General features: G+C 34.5%; 2 protein-coding genes across 6 annotated transcripts in view; both read left to right on the top strand.

Annotated features, from left to right (window-relative positions):
* The window catches only part of LOC106670461 (protein mini spindles), a 29,621-nt gene extending 22,876 nt beyond the window's left edge, over window positions 1-6,745 (top strand). For 2 of the 3 annotated variants that reach the window (XM_024230444.1, XM_014400836.2), the window contains exons 28-36: window positions 1,178-1,315; window positions 1,374-1,539; window positions 1,599-1,727; window positions 1,790-1,977; window positions 2,171-2,336; window positions 3,934-4,110; window positions 4,189-4,561; window positions 5,893-6,071; window positions 6,179-6,745. In XM_024230444.1, coding sequence (XP_024086212.1) covers window positions 1,178-1,315; window positions 1,374-1,539; window positions 1,599-1,727; window positions 1,790-1,977; window positions 2,171-2,336; window positions 3,934-4,110; window positions 4,189-4,561; window positions 5,893-6,071; window positions 6,179-6,256 — 1,594 coding nt within the window. In that variant the 3' untranslated portion in view covers window positions 6,257-6,745. The remainder of the gene's footprint in view (window positions 1-1,177; window positions 1,316-1,373; window positions 1,540-1,598; window positions 1,728-1,789; window positions 1,978-2,170; window positions 2,337-3,933; window positions 4,111-4,188; window positions 4,562-5,892; window positions 6,072-6,178) is intronic. The other variant, XM_014400837.2, reaches the window with a different exon arrangement.
* A 2,073-nt stretch (window positions 6,746-8,818) lies between these two features.
* The window catches only part of LOC106670483 (battenin), a 28,909-nt gene continuing 25,055 nt past the window's right edge, over window positions 8,819-12,672 (top strand). The window contains exon 1 of one of the 3 annotated variants that reach the window (XM_014400894.2): window positions 8,819-8,999. The gene's annotated coding sequence lies outside the window, so the exon portion shown is untranslated. Of the gene's footprint in view, window positions 9,000-12,100; window positions 12,182-12,672 lie in introns of those variants that run through there. The other 2 variants (XM_014400895.2, XM_014400896.2) reach the window with 2 other exon arrangements.

Raw genomic sequence — 12,672 nt, 5'->3', positions numbered from 1 at the left:
TTATATGCCACTAATTGGCGATGGTTTTATTTCTATGCATAACAGTGCAAGGCCCCACACAGCTAGGATCATTGGTGACCACTTGGAATGGTCTTCAATTCAATGCTTGGAATGACCAGCAAGTAGTCCCGACTTAAACCCTATCGAACACCTTTGGACAAGTAGTCAAACAGGGTGAAAAGTCATCCAGTGATGCCAGAGAATTTGCAGGAATTAAGAATGAGTATGAACGAGAGTATGAAAATATTCCACCGGCACTACATTCAAAACCTCATAAAATTGATGCCATGTCAAATGCAAATGGGGATTAATGCAAAAAGAGGAAATATTTCACTCTGAATTGAATATTTTCTTCATTGTTTCCATAATATTTTTGATCAAATTGTTTTATTTAGATAATTTTTTATTTCCCTATACCTTATATTTTCTGTAAAAATATTCAGTAAACAAAACAAAAAAATTTTGACGATTGCAAGTATTTACTAAAGAAAAAGGAGGATGGCCACTTTTTTGCCTCTTAATTTACAATGTCCATACTATGGTACCCTAACCACCCCAAAACTGAAACTATGCTTTCGGTAAAATAGGCATGAAAAAATTTAGGGATTAGTTTTTTAATTTGGATTAGTTTTTTGGCACTATGTAATGCTTTTAAATATGAATTTTTATAAAAACCAAAAATGAGATTTAAAGTCTTTAAATGGTGCTTAGAATGAATCTGAATGGTTTTCTTTCAAAAACAACCTTTTGGCCTACTTTATTTGTAGAATCTTTTCAGTTTTGGAATTTTTTTTTTAATATCTAATGTCATTTAAAAAGATCTTTCATAATATTTTCTTATCCTAAGTACCTTGCCATACACATACAACAAAGATAGAAATCCATATTTAGAAAATTACTTTTTTAAATTAGGTTTTAATAATTTTTTAAAATAAATTTTGTAATTAACTTAATAATTAATTAATTATTGATTTTTTAATTTTTTTCTTCATCTCCCATTGGCAAAACTTCCGGACACGAAATTTTTTCAACTTATTATAACAAAAAAAGTTAAATAGTGTTTTACTGAGCCGTTTTGTTAATGTAGTTGTCAAATCATAACTATTATATGTTTTCTATTTGTGAATAACAACAATAACATGTTTAGTTCACTGAATAATTGAAATTTTCCTTTTAGGGCTAACTTATCACCAGCACCAGGGCCGTACGATTTGGACCAGCATGTTATTGAGGAAATCGAGTGTGCTCCTGAAACACTTCAAGTGCCAAAACTAGCAGATATTGATTTGCAATTTCTCAAAGGTCCAAGTACACAGTAAGTCTTAAAAAAAAACTTTTTAAATTTAAGGAAATTAAAAAAATGAATTATATAGAGCGACCATAATAAAACCCATACAAATGCCAAAAATGACGCCAACTCTGCTGAATTTTACAAAGCCGACAGCTATTAAATGGGAGCTCGCACAGATTGCAAGCAGCGATATCGAAAAAGCCATGGCTTCAATTATGCAAATTGATACAGTTTTGAATTCAGAGAAGGTAATTGACAAATAAAAAGTAAACCCAATAGCTTAAGGACTACCAACTTTTTTTTCCAGAGAAATCATTTGTCTGGATTTGTTGATTACATGGTCCAACAGTTAGTGCACCAGCTCATAATATTGAACCAAAGCGCTCATCCTGAGGTTGTCAACGGCTACAGAGCCAACTTTTCATTACTCCTCAAGGTTAGTAATTTATTTAAGATAAACAGTAAACACGTATACATTTTTTATGACTTTATTTTTAGCTCTGCAATTATTCCTCCTTGTGCGGTGAAATACAAGAAGAGACATTGTATAAAATCATTGAACAGCTGTTGTTACTCTTGGCAGAAAAGAAGACAGTTACATTAGAGAAACATGAACTATTTACAAGAGTGGTCAATGCTCTTGTTCTTAAGTTGTTGGATCATGCAAATAAAACAAACATCATGTGGTACAGTTTATGTTGCATTCAATATATCACAATAATTATTAACAAAAAATTGTTTATATTAGTACAAAGCACTCCATATTCTTTCTAGGTATGAGGCCAGTTAGATAATAGATTTCATTCATCTTAAATATTTGGGCCTCATATTGTTAAAATATATAAGCAATAATACTAACAGGGTTGTAATTTGTTTCAGTGCGCTCATAAAATTGCTTTATGATGCTATAAACAATCCAGAAGCGAGCAGCCATTTCCAGGAACTTACCATTAAATCACTTTGGAAGTTGAATAGAACTCAACCAGATTGGGATCATGAGTTGGATTACGCTAGAGTATTGATACAGTTTAACAATTTTCTCAGGGTAATTTTTATTTTGTATTCTGTTAACATCCTCTGTAGATTATGTTTTGACTCTGGGTCTTGTTCCTTCAAAGTTTTTCTACCATAACTATTTAGAGGGTGTACTCTTCAGTGCTTAATTTCCCATAAGCTGTTCTTGGTTATTGTATTCCATTCACTCACCTAAGAAAAGTACGTCTAAATAAACAAACAGTTACTAAGTTTATAGATTTTCTTAAAATGAAAAAGTCTCTTGTAAGTGGACAGCAGGAAGAAAAACGATTCAGGATTCTACGATTGACAGACGACTTACATGCTGAGTGAAAAAAAAAAAAATTGTCAGAGAAAAGGGTCGAAGTCATACAAGTAAATGAGTTTACCTAATAATTTTTCTATATGTGGAATGGAAAAAATCCCTTCCTGTAGTGGTGTCCACTTATCGGAAACCTTATTACCCTATTTCATGTTTGCAAGTTGCCTTTAATATTATTAAATTAATTTAAATAATTTTTCATTTTTAAGTCTTTCCATTCCTCTACCATGTCCCTCAATTTTTGGGGTTTTCCTTAGTTGAAATTCTACTCAAATTCCTTATCGTTTAAACTAGTTTCCTCATTGCTCTATGATTAATCTCTGTCCAGTTAGTATTGCTGGAAGGTTGTGGGTCTTTCTTTTCCATGAGAATTTCTTTGGTTTTCATGTTCTGCGCAGGTGTGAAATAGCACCCTAGATTGAGGTTATTGTGAGTTACCTATAACATATTTGAGATTAGTTAAGTATAGTGTTCATATGAATATGTTTCCATTAATTAAGGTTTTTAGTTGAGATAAAAAAGTCAGTTTCACGAGTGGGATTCAAACCCACGACCTTCGGCTTGATACGTTGCTCATATGAAAATGAGCAGATCATATGTTGGGATAGGTTTGGTGTGCAAAATGTGCATACGTTTTAATGTAGCAAATTTATTGTTTTGAGTAGAGGTTTTCCACTCCTTTATCATTTACCATAATTTTAAGGAGTTTAATCATCTGAAATTCTACTCAAATACCTCATCATCTAAATTATAATATCCCCATTGCTCTATTTGACTATTTTTCATTTGATGGGCTCCTCTGGAAGGTTGTTTGTCTTCCTTCTTCTGTCATTGATTTTCATTCTCATGTTATATTACTGTTTTGTCTACAACATAAACACCCAAGGTAATATTGAATTTTTCTAAAATGGTACTGTGGTGCTAAAGTTATATTTACCATAAAACTAAGTCATGTGGAATATAGGTAGGTTTAGGTTAAGATTTAAATTACATATAAATTGGAGGAAAATAAGAAAATATGAAGTAGAAATGAGATGGTGAAACTACAGTTCAGATTAAAAGATATTAGGTTAAATATCAACTGAAAGCCTTGAAAAGCTTGGTGTGTAGCAGTAAAATAACAGACTGAGTGTACTGTGGGTTTCCCAAGTATGATTGAAGTAAAATATAAAGTATCATGAGCACTTACGGGAGCATTGAATATTTTCAAAATTTATTTTAATATTTAATAACACTAATTCAGAATAGTAGGTAACTTTTTAAAGATTTTTTTTTTTCATATATACGCTATAAATATGTGTTGTAGGATTTTCCAACAGCATGGTGGAAAACTCAAGATGCTGATGTTCCTTTACGCACAGTGAAAACGTTGTTGCACTCAATGGTTCGAATTCGAGGGCTGGAAGTCAAAGAAACGTTGAAGAATATCCCATCAATATCATCTGAATCTGAACTCGTGTGTTATGTCAAAAAGTTGATCAGGGTAAAATAATAGTTACCTCGCTGTTCATACTCAATAGTGAATTTTATTATGGGTATTTTTTCATTTATACAATTTCAGCGTCTTAAGATTGATGAAAGTGTTGAAGGAACGGCATCTCCACAACGAAGTTATTCTATCACTTCATCGAAAGAGAATGATTCAAATACCCAGAACACACATACTACCAATGTCTCGACTCCTCACAGGATACCGAAAGAAATCCAGGAGGAGCTTTCGGAAATATTCAAAATGCTTGGAGACACAGAATTGACACAGGAGGGTATAAAACGTCTCTTTATTGTCCAGAAAACACATCCGGAATCAGTGCAACAGTGTATAGCTAAAACTACTCCAGTATTTCAACAGTACATTATGAGGGGCCTGGCATCACTCGAACAACAACAGTACGATCAAGCTAACAGTAACCGTGTTTACAACAGGAAATCATTTGGTAAATAATGTTTTTTAAATTATTATGTTACAATAGTGCTAGAGCACTACAAACTCACTAAGGGGGAAATAATAAGGCAATTAGTGCTTTAGGTGTTATGAATGGTTTGGTATGGAAGGTGTTGGACTAGGAGGTTAGGATGAGGGTCTAGGATTTTTAGAATAAATAGGATTTGAATTCCGTAAGGTTAGATATGAATTAGAAAGTTTAGGGATTGGTTCAAAGGATTTTGGACTGGAAATTCTTTGGTGGTTAGAAGACTTGGTTGAACCTCATAGTTCAATTTCGCCAAGATCAGTTGTAGTAGTAATGTCTTCAGCTGTTTATTTCATAGTGAAAGTTTCTGATTTTAAGTAGTCTGATTAGTGTATATTGTTTTTTCAGATCTACTATTTTGTGTGAGTCTGGGATTTCCAAGTAAGTTTTTTGTCAATGTAATGTCTGAAATAGCAAACAACATTGGGAATAGATGAGGAGAGGTGAAATCGTGAAAGTTATTTGCTAGGATTTGGCGAGCTTAGTAATAGTGAGAGGAGAGGTGAAGAGTGAAGGTTAATGGCTGGGATTTGGCTTCATTGAGCCTGATAATCGATGGGAGGGGAGGGGAGGTACGGTGAAGGTTATTTGTTGGGATCCATATTCTTGAACCATTATAAACAATAATCCTGGAAGTTTCTGAAAAACTGCTGGATCTTGGTTTGCTGAAAGGTTTATTCTGTGTATGTGATGGTATGTATCAGGATTGTTTGGAATGTCTGCAATGTATACTGAATAAAGAATGGGACCAAGGATGTTGCCTTGTGGAACGCCTGTTTTAACATAATGAAGGATGTTCAGATTATTAAAAGTGCCTAATGGACAGACAGTTTAGGATGAGGTAATAAGTGAAAGGAAGGATTGAGTTTCCAGAGCAAGCCTAAGTGTACCTACGAAGGCCACCTCTTCTCTAGGTATGCACCCGAGCAACATTGGTAAAATGATGTATGTTGCACGGCCTCGATTTGATGGAATAAAACTGGAGCGTTCTAGGATGGGAAGATGCTTCAGGAGGCTTTCCAGGAATTTGACAAGTAATGGCATCTGATTGAGTGATATGACACAGGAAGATGGTTTTTAAGATTTAGGATAGGGTTTTATGATGAATAATTTCCATTGTGGTTCTGAGATTTGAGTTGTAAATTGAAAGGATTGGAAAGAAAATTGTGGCTGGTAAGGTACTAGATTATTGGAAGGTGATTGATGAATTTGACTTCTCACAAAGTGGAATTAAAACTTAAAATTTTTCTATTTAAATTAGTAATACACTTTAAATACCCATTTAAATATTTTAGCCGACCCTATGGATCATAATAAGCAAGAAAACGCTCACACATTGAATAAGAAACAATTCAGCAAAGAAGCTGAGAGATTGTGGAACAGACTCCATCATTTACAAGAGAAAGCTGGTTGTCATGTGGAAAAACAAAATGAAGAAACAAAAGAAAGCACTAAAGAAAAGACTGTGTCCCATGTATGTACATTTTCTAATGAACAAAATAATTGTAATGTTGTAATAGAAAACTACATTTTCTGATGTGTCATGATTGCTATGCATTGTGTAATTTTTTTTTCCCCCAGGAGGCTTGTGAAACCAGCGATGTTGAACTTCAATCTCTTAGAGATAGACTGGAAATGATAAAAACCAACATGGGTTAAAGGGCAATTGTTTTAAGTTATTGTGTTCTCTCCATCGTTATGTTTAAAAAAAAGTTAGTCCTACATTAACGATATTATAATTTTTTGTAATGGTTTATTTTTTAAAAGTAATTATTATTAACAGACTTTTTTTTACAATTACATTTTTGATAAGAACATTAAACTTTTAGATGTAAATAATTGTATTTTCTGTTGTATAAAAAGTATTTGTGTAAAATATTGCAGCCCACGATGACCTTAAATAATTAATGTTAAGTAGAATAACTGAGAAATTATTTATTTATTGGCATTGTAGTTTAGCAATTGTGCTGTGGTACAAGAATACTCATTAATTCCATCCTTCATTTGTAACAGGCCCTTTTGTTGTCAAAAATTGTCATTATGTTAATAGGCAATTTGTTATAATTAATATGTAAAAATTTAGACTGATTCATAAATTATATTGCCAGTTTAATTGTAAATTTTCACAGTGTTAATGTTTTATTTTAAAAACTATTTTTACCCAAAAAATAAATTATATTAATTGACCTCTCTTTACTTGTATTCCTCTGTTTTTATTTATAAAGCTGTGTTTATTAGGTGAAGACTGTTTTATAAAGATTAGAGATTATACATAAAATGATCATCTCGTCATCTGGTAGAAGTTAAATATAATTTTAAAAAAAGAGAAGTGAACTTGGAAGAACGTAGCCCAAGCAGAGAGACCATTCTGATTAAAAAGTTAGATTAAGTTACAGAACATTTTGACTAAGAAATTAGGTCAGGTTAACTTAAGGACCATTCTCACTAAAAAGTTAGGATAGGCTAATCTAGGGACCATTCTGATTAACAATTTAGGTTAACCTAGTGATTATTCTCACTAAGAAATTAGGTTAGGTTAACTTAGAAATCATTCACAGTAAGATATTTAACCTAGGTTAATTATAGGGACCATTATGATTAAGAAGTTATTAAGTTACAGGACAGTCTGACTAAGAAGTTAGGTAATGTTAGCTTATATACTATTCTCACTAAAAAGTTAAGATAGGCTAACCTAGGACCATTTTGATTAACAAGTTAGGTTAACTTAGGGATCATTTTCACTAAGAAGTTAGGTTAGGTTAATATAGAGACCATTCTGATTAGTAAGTTAGATTAAGTTACAGATCATAATGCCTAAGAAGTTATGATAAACAAATCTAGGGAACAATCTGATTAAGGAAACTAAGTTCAGTTTGAAGAAGTTCTGACTTATACAAGACTACTGAGACCACTTAGGACATACGGAGTGGAATTGTGGGGTTCTGCCAAGACATCCAACATCCAGCGCATCCATTCCTTTCATTCCTCAAGTCCTCAGACAAATCGTCAATGCTCTTTAGAACATTACTAACCTTTTGGTCTACTGCTCAAGCCCTCTCCCTCTCTAAACATTCCCATCCTAAGAACCCGTCACATGATCTTAATTAACGATGTCCTTGAGACCTTGCCCCTTAATCCCTCACTACCAGTACTGGAGTATGAGCATTTGTTAGTTTCTCATGGCAAGTGTCCTCCAGGTCCAAGGCTGGCATTAGTGTTAGTGCTGTGAATTCATCAAGTACGGTCATACGTTTTCCATTATGAATACCTCAATTGGCCTTATCTCTCTTTTACTACAAATGTGTAAGATTTAAGATTTTTCTGTAATGAATTCTAAGACGATTCTCAACCGACCATTTTTCGATTAAATACATGCGTTGATATGCTTTAAAGTTAAGTTTGTGCTCTGTACCAGAATAACGGGAAGTAGATTGTCCATAAAAGCAGTTGAACTCATTCCAGAAACGCAATGTCCCAAAGTTAATTGCACTTAATCTTCCAGTATAGCCTGGTCCACTGTATGAGCCCTGGGGAACCTTTTTTACCAGCCTTTTTACCATCGTGCTTAGAAGCAATGAATCTATCTGTTCACTACAGTCTTATTACAGTTTAAATACATTATGGGTAGTATTTCACTAATTGGGAGGGGATGGACATCTGACTTCATCCTCTGAAATTATTTGTATTTGATTATTCATGGCGGTTTTCGTAGCTATACCTTGTTTGCCATTAGTCCATGAACTGTTCCTGCGGTGTGTATCCATACTGGGCATTATACATTATTTTTGGTTTGTTAAGCCAAACTGGAAAACTATTTATGAGCAGTTATTCTAAATTTTCTCCAGCGATAGTGAGGAGGCCGATAGGCCTATATTTGGATGCTTCTTGTTTTTTTTACTCGTTTTATCTATCATATATGATTTCTTCCAGGCCTTTGGAAAGCATCTCTTCTCTAAGGAAGCGTGAAAAATCTCTAGTATATCCTTATCCCATCCGGTCCTGGAGACAAAATGGACAAAATATTGAAATTATATTTTCATAAGCTATAAATTTCTCAATATACTGGAATGAAGATTTTTCAGAGAAAAAGCGAGAATATACGTTAAAACTTGATATTTGAAGAAAAGATCTGAAAATAAGTATATAATAAAATTAAAAGTGATTTTTTCCCAATGGCTTTGAACGTAGCGCCGTTCCCCCCCCCACAACCACCACCTCGAAAATTTCCCCTTATCCTCAGCAATGGAGCCTTTCTGACCTCGGACGATGAAACGTCGGAAGAGTTTCGGCCAGATTCGGCGGAAATCCCGCGTCGCTCCTTCCACCAGGTGATTAAACTTCCAGGCCGCCAGTGGAAGGCAGTTGTTTCCCGTGGCGGCAACCCAGGACATCGCGTCTCAAGGTGCGTTACTACTATTTTATTTTTATCTTTTTTAGTTATCACGTACTTCGTACATGTCGCACACCCGTGCTGACTCATCCGCGTGCTGACTCCTTTGGTCCGGGACGACAAATACAAACGTTCAACCAAAAACTCGTTTCCCAAATCAATATTTTTTATAAGTTTTTATAACGATAAAAAGCCTAAATTTACGTGAAAAAAGAGGAAATATTGCAATAGATCAACTTTCAGTTTGGGTTGGATAAATCCATTGTAGCCACAACACGCTAAAATCGTTTTTTGTACATCTTTTCGTCCATATAAATAGAAATTACCAACTAATTCCTAGATATATAATAATCGACCTAGGAAATTTAAATTCGAGCTGTTTAAAAAATGACAAAAAATACTTAGGAAAAATTCTTAAACTTTTAAATTCATAACGTATATAACGACTATCACCCCAGCTGATCGATACCTGTTATCAGAACACCAGCTGGAATTTTTTTGGGGGGGTTCCAATTTTTACTGTAGTAACAAGTTTACCAAATTTAAGGACAGGTGCAAAAAATTTAATAAGATTAAATATAAATAATTTCCATTATTTTCATCGTTTCTCAATCGGGACAGTAGAGAAGGATCGTACCAAATACTGGTAGGGGAGGGGGTCCAGGAATACAGATGGCCCGGGGGTGATGTATAGAATCCCATGCATAAAAATTAAGCCGAGATTTTTATTTATTTAAGTCTAAAAACTGTTTACACAGCGAAATAAACAGTTCAGCTTCTGTGGGATATGAATCCATCAATGAGCATCTTAGGATAAAAAGAAAATGAAGGAAGAATGGAATTCATTCATCGGGCATAAACAATCCAAGCAAACAAACTTTATTAGGAAAGAGGTACCAGAATATTAAAGGTAGTAGTAAAAAAAGCAGATGCTACAAAGAAGCAGAACAGACACCATCACAACTCGTAACAAACTTTGTAAGGAAAGAGGTAATAGAATGAATTAAAGGAAGCAGGACAAACTGAGAATCTTAACAGGATGCAGCAAACAAAATGCACATCTGAAGAAGATTGGCATAACCGAACACGGCACATGCAGTTTCTGCAAAGAAGCAGAGTAGACACCATCACACCAACTAACAAACTTAGTAAGGAAAGAGGTAGCAGATTGTATTAAAGGAAGCAGGAAAAAACTGCAAATCCTAGGAGGATTCTCTTAGCAGGACGCTGCGAACTAGATGAGGAAGATTAGCATAACCCAACACGGCGCGTGCAGATTCTGCAAAGAAGCAGAAGATACACCAACACGCCTACTAACAGACTGTAGTGCTACTGTTGCCCGCAGGAGGCGTACAACATAACCGTATAAGAGATCAACCATTGAAACCGGGCCTACTGGGGGTAGGTCTGTGATGAATTAGGATTTCCTCGATTTGCTTTAAGCACAGAACGGGGGATACAATAGCTCTTAAATGGCGCAGTGTAATACACACCCCGACGAATACATTTATCTAAACAAATAGTTGCAAAGCTATGGAAAAATGGGTCAGCAACAATGAAGATTTCATTATTTATTCAGAACCAAGAGATGCAGGAGATCCATTGGTGAAACAGAACATAAAAAACATTACAATGTGCGTCTTGAAACATTTTAAATTAAAGGAGATTACATTCACTAAAAACTACCAGGTCTTTTTTTTTTGTCAAAAGCTATCTGCACAGGTTTGTTTCTGCTGCTCCGAGTTTATAACTTCGGAGTCTGATGTGTCCAGTCAGGAGTCCTACTATACCTACTCGTCCTAGATTTAGCAGTTCTGGCGTTAGTTTCGGCGATGGTACTTTACTGAACTTTTTCGCATGACTATGCCCATAAGTACATTCTTAACTCATAGTCTGACGGATCTATGTTTTTGTTTGTTTCTTTTGTTTCAGAGTGTCCAGTCAGTAGTCCTGGTATAAATTCTAGACCTAACACCTAGGTTAGTCTAATAAACGTTTTCCCCATGCCCCTATCCTGGAAGGCATTCCATTAGAACCAAGGACTTAATCTTAACCTGTGTTCGAATGACTATGTTTTTGGCTTGTTTTTGCTGTTCCAGTCAGTAGTCCTGGTATAATTCTAGTCTTAACACGACCTAGGTTTAGTCTAACGAACTTTTTCCGCCATGTGTTCCTCGGGGTAACGTTCTGGCCCCCACACTTTACAGCTGACATCCCATCCGATCAAACACACCGATTCGAGCAACTCTGTTCCTGTCGTCCACTCGAAACCAACACCTCACACTACTGGCGTCTCGGTGTGCTAAAACAAACAAAATCTTGATCAGAAAATCCAATGACGCAGTTCTTTCATGAACGTGCCTTCAAGTCTGCATAGTCACATCTAACGCTATTTGACAAAAAAAGATACGAAAAAAACGCGACGTGAATGGGACTGTTATCAAACTGTTATGATTATGCAACGAGCTATCGCACATTCTCAATCACAACAAAAGACCTCATTTTTTTTCCAGAATATAAACGTCTATTTAAAAAACAATAGTGCAAATATTTCAGTCTGAAACAGTTGTAAACTATAGCTATATTGAAAGGGCCGCTCTTCTTGTAATTTTATCGACTGTGTTCTGCATTGATAAAAAGAAAAAAGTTTTAAAACGAGCGTGTTGTCATTTTGACAATGGTACCATCTCAATACCTGATTGATAATTTAACCCTTTTTTTATTACATTTTTTTAATCAAAATAAAGAAGAAACGTAAAGGAAAAATTGTATTTTGTAATATTATGCAAAGTTTCATAGAATTGAAAGTTTAGAAATAAAAACAGTTTAAAATTTAGAAATATTGTATGAGTGCTTGAAATATGCACAAATTTATTTAAATAAAGACACAACTTGAATTGATTTATTTCCGAAATTTTTGACATTTATCAATGTCCGGCTTTGTTCAAAATTTAGGTGTCTCGAGCCAATTTGAGTAAACGATTTTTCTTGTCGATTTTCAGCGGTCTGCTAGAAACTAATTCAAATATTTCGATTTTTGATCGTAGAAGTCGCGATCGCCTGTTCAGTCCCCACCGCCGACCCTGGAATATTTTTTTCCTTTAAATATATATTTATTATTCCTTCCCAGTCTCGGTCATTCGTCTTCACGTTCTCGCTTCTCGAGGTTCTCAGAGCTGAGCAGCTTTCACAAGGTTAGACTATAACTCTTTACTCTTAACGATTTACTTTGTTTGAAGAGGGAGGGAAAAGCTCACATCCTATCAATTTATTAAAGGATTTCTTCTTTTCTGTCGTAAAAACAGCTTATCTCAAAAGGAGGAATTATTTTGTTCAAATTTAACCCTTTATCTTCTCTGTTCCGATTGGCAGTTTCGTCGGGCCAATTATAATATAATTAATACTGAGTTTTTGTTTTTTTAAATTTTGACATTCTACAAAGATAATATTTTTTTCTGTCACAATTTGCGTATGTATCCTTTACGTTGAACCTTTTTTTCCGTACTCCAGTAAGCGAACCAGTCGGCCCATTCTTCTGGTGAATTTTTCACACGGATGTCGACCTCTTGTGTTACGCTGCTGTTTACTTGTAATTTTTTTGTAATAACTTTAGTCTGCATGCTCCGTTTAAAATGTTATATGTACATATAAGTTGTTATATAAATATTACCTAAATAAACGTATT

Source organism: Cimex lectularius, unplaced genomic scaffold, assembly GCF_000648675.2.
Source record: "Cimex lectularius strain Harlan isolate CLEC.00 unplaced genomic scaffold, Clec_2.1 scaffold31, whole genome shotgun sequence".
Lineage (NCBI taxonomy): Eukaryota > Metazoa > Arthropoda > Insecta > Hemiptera > Cimicidae > Cimex > Cimex lectularius.
Note: the sequence above shows the minus strand (reverse complement) of the source record. Positions and strands in the feature narration are given on the sequence as shown.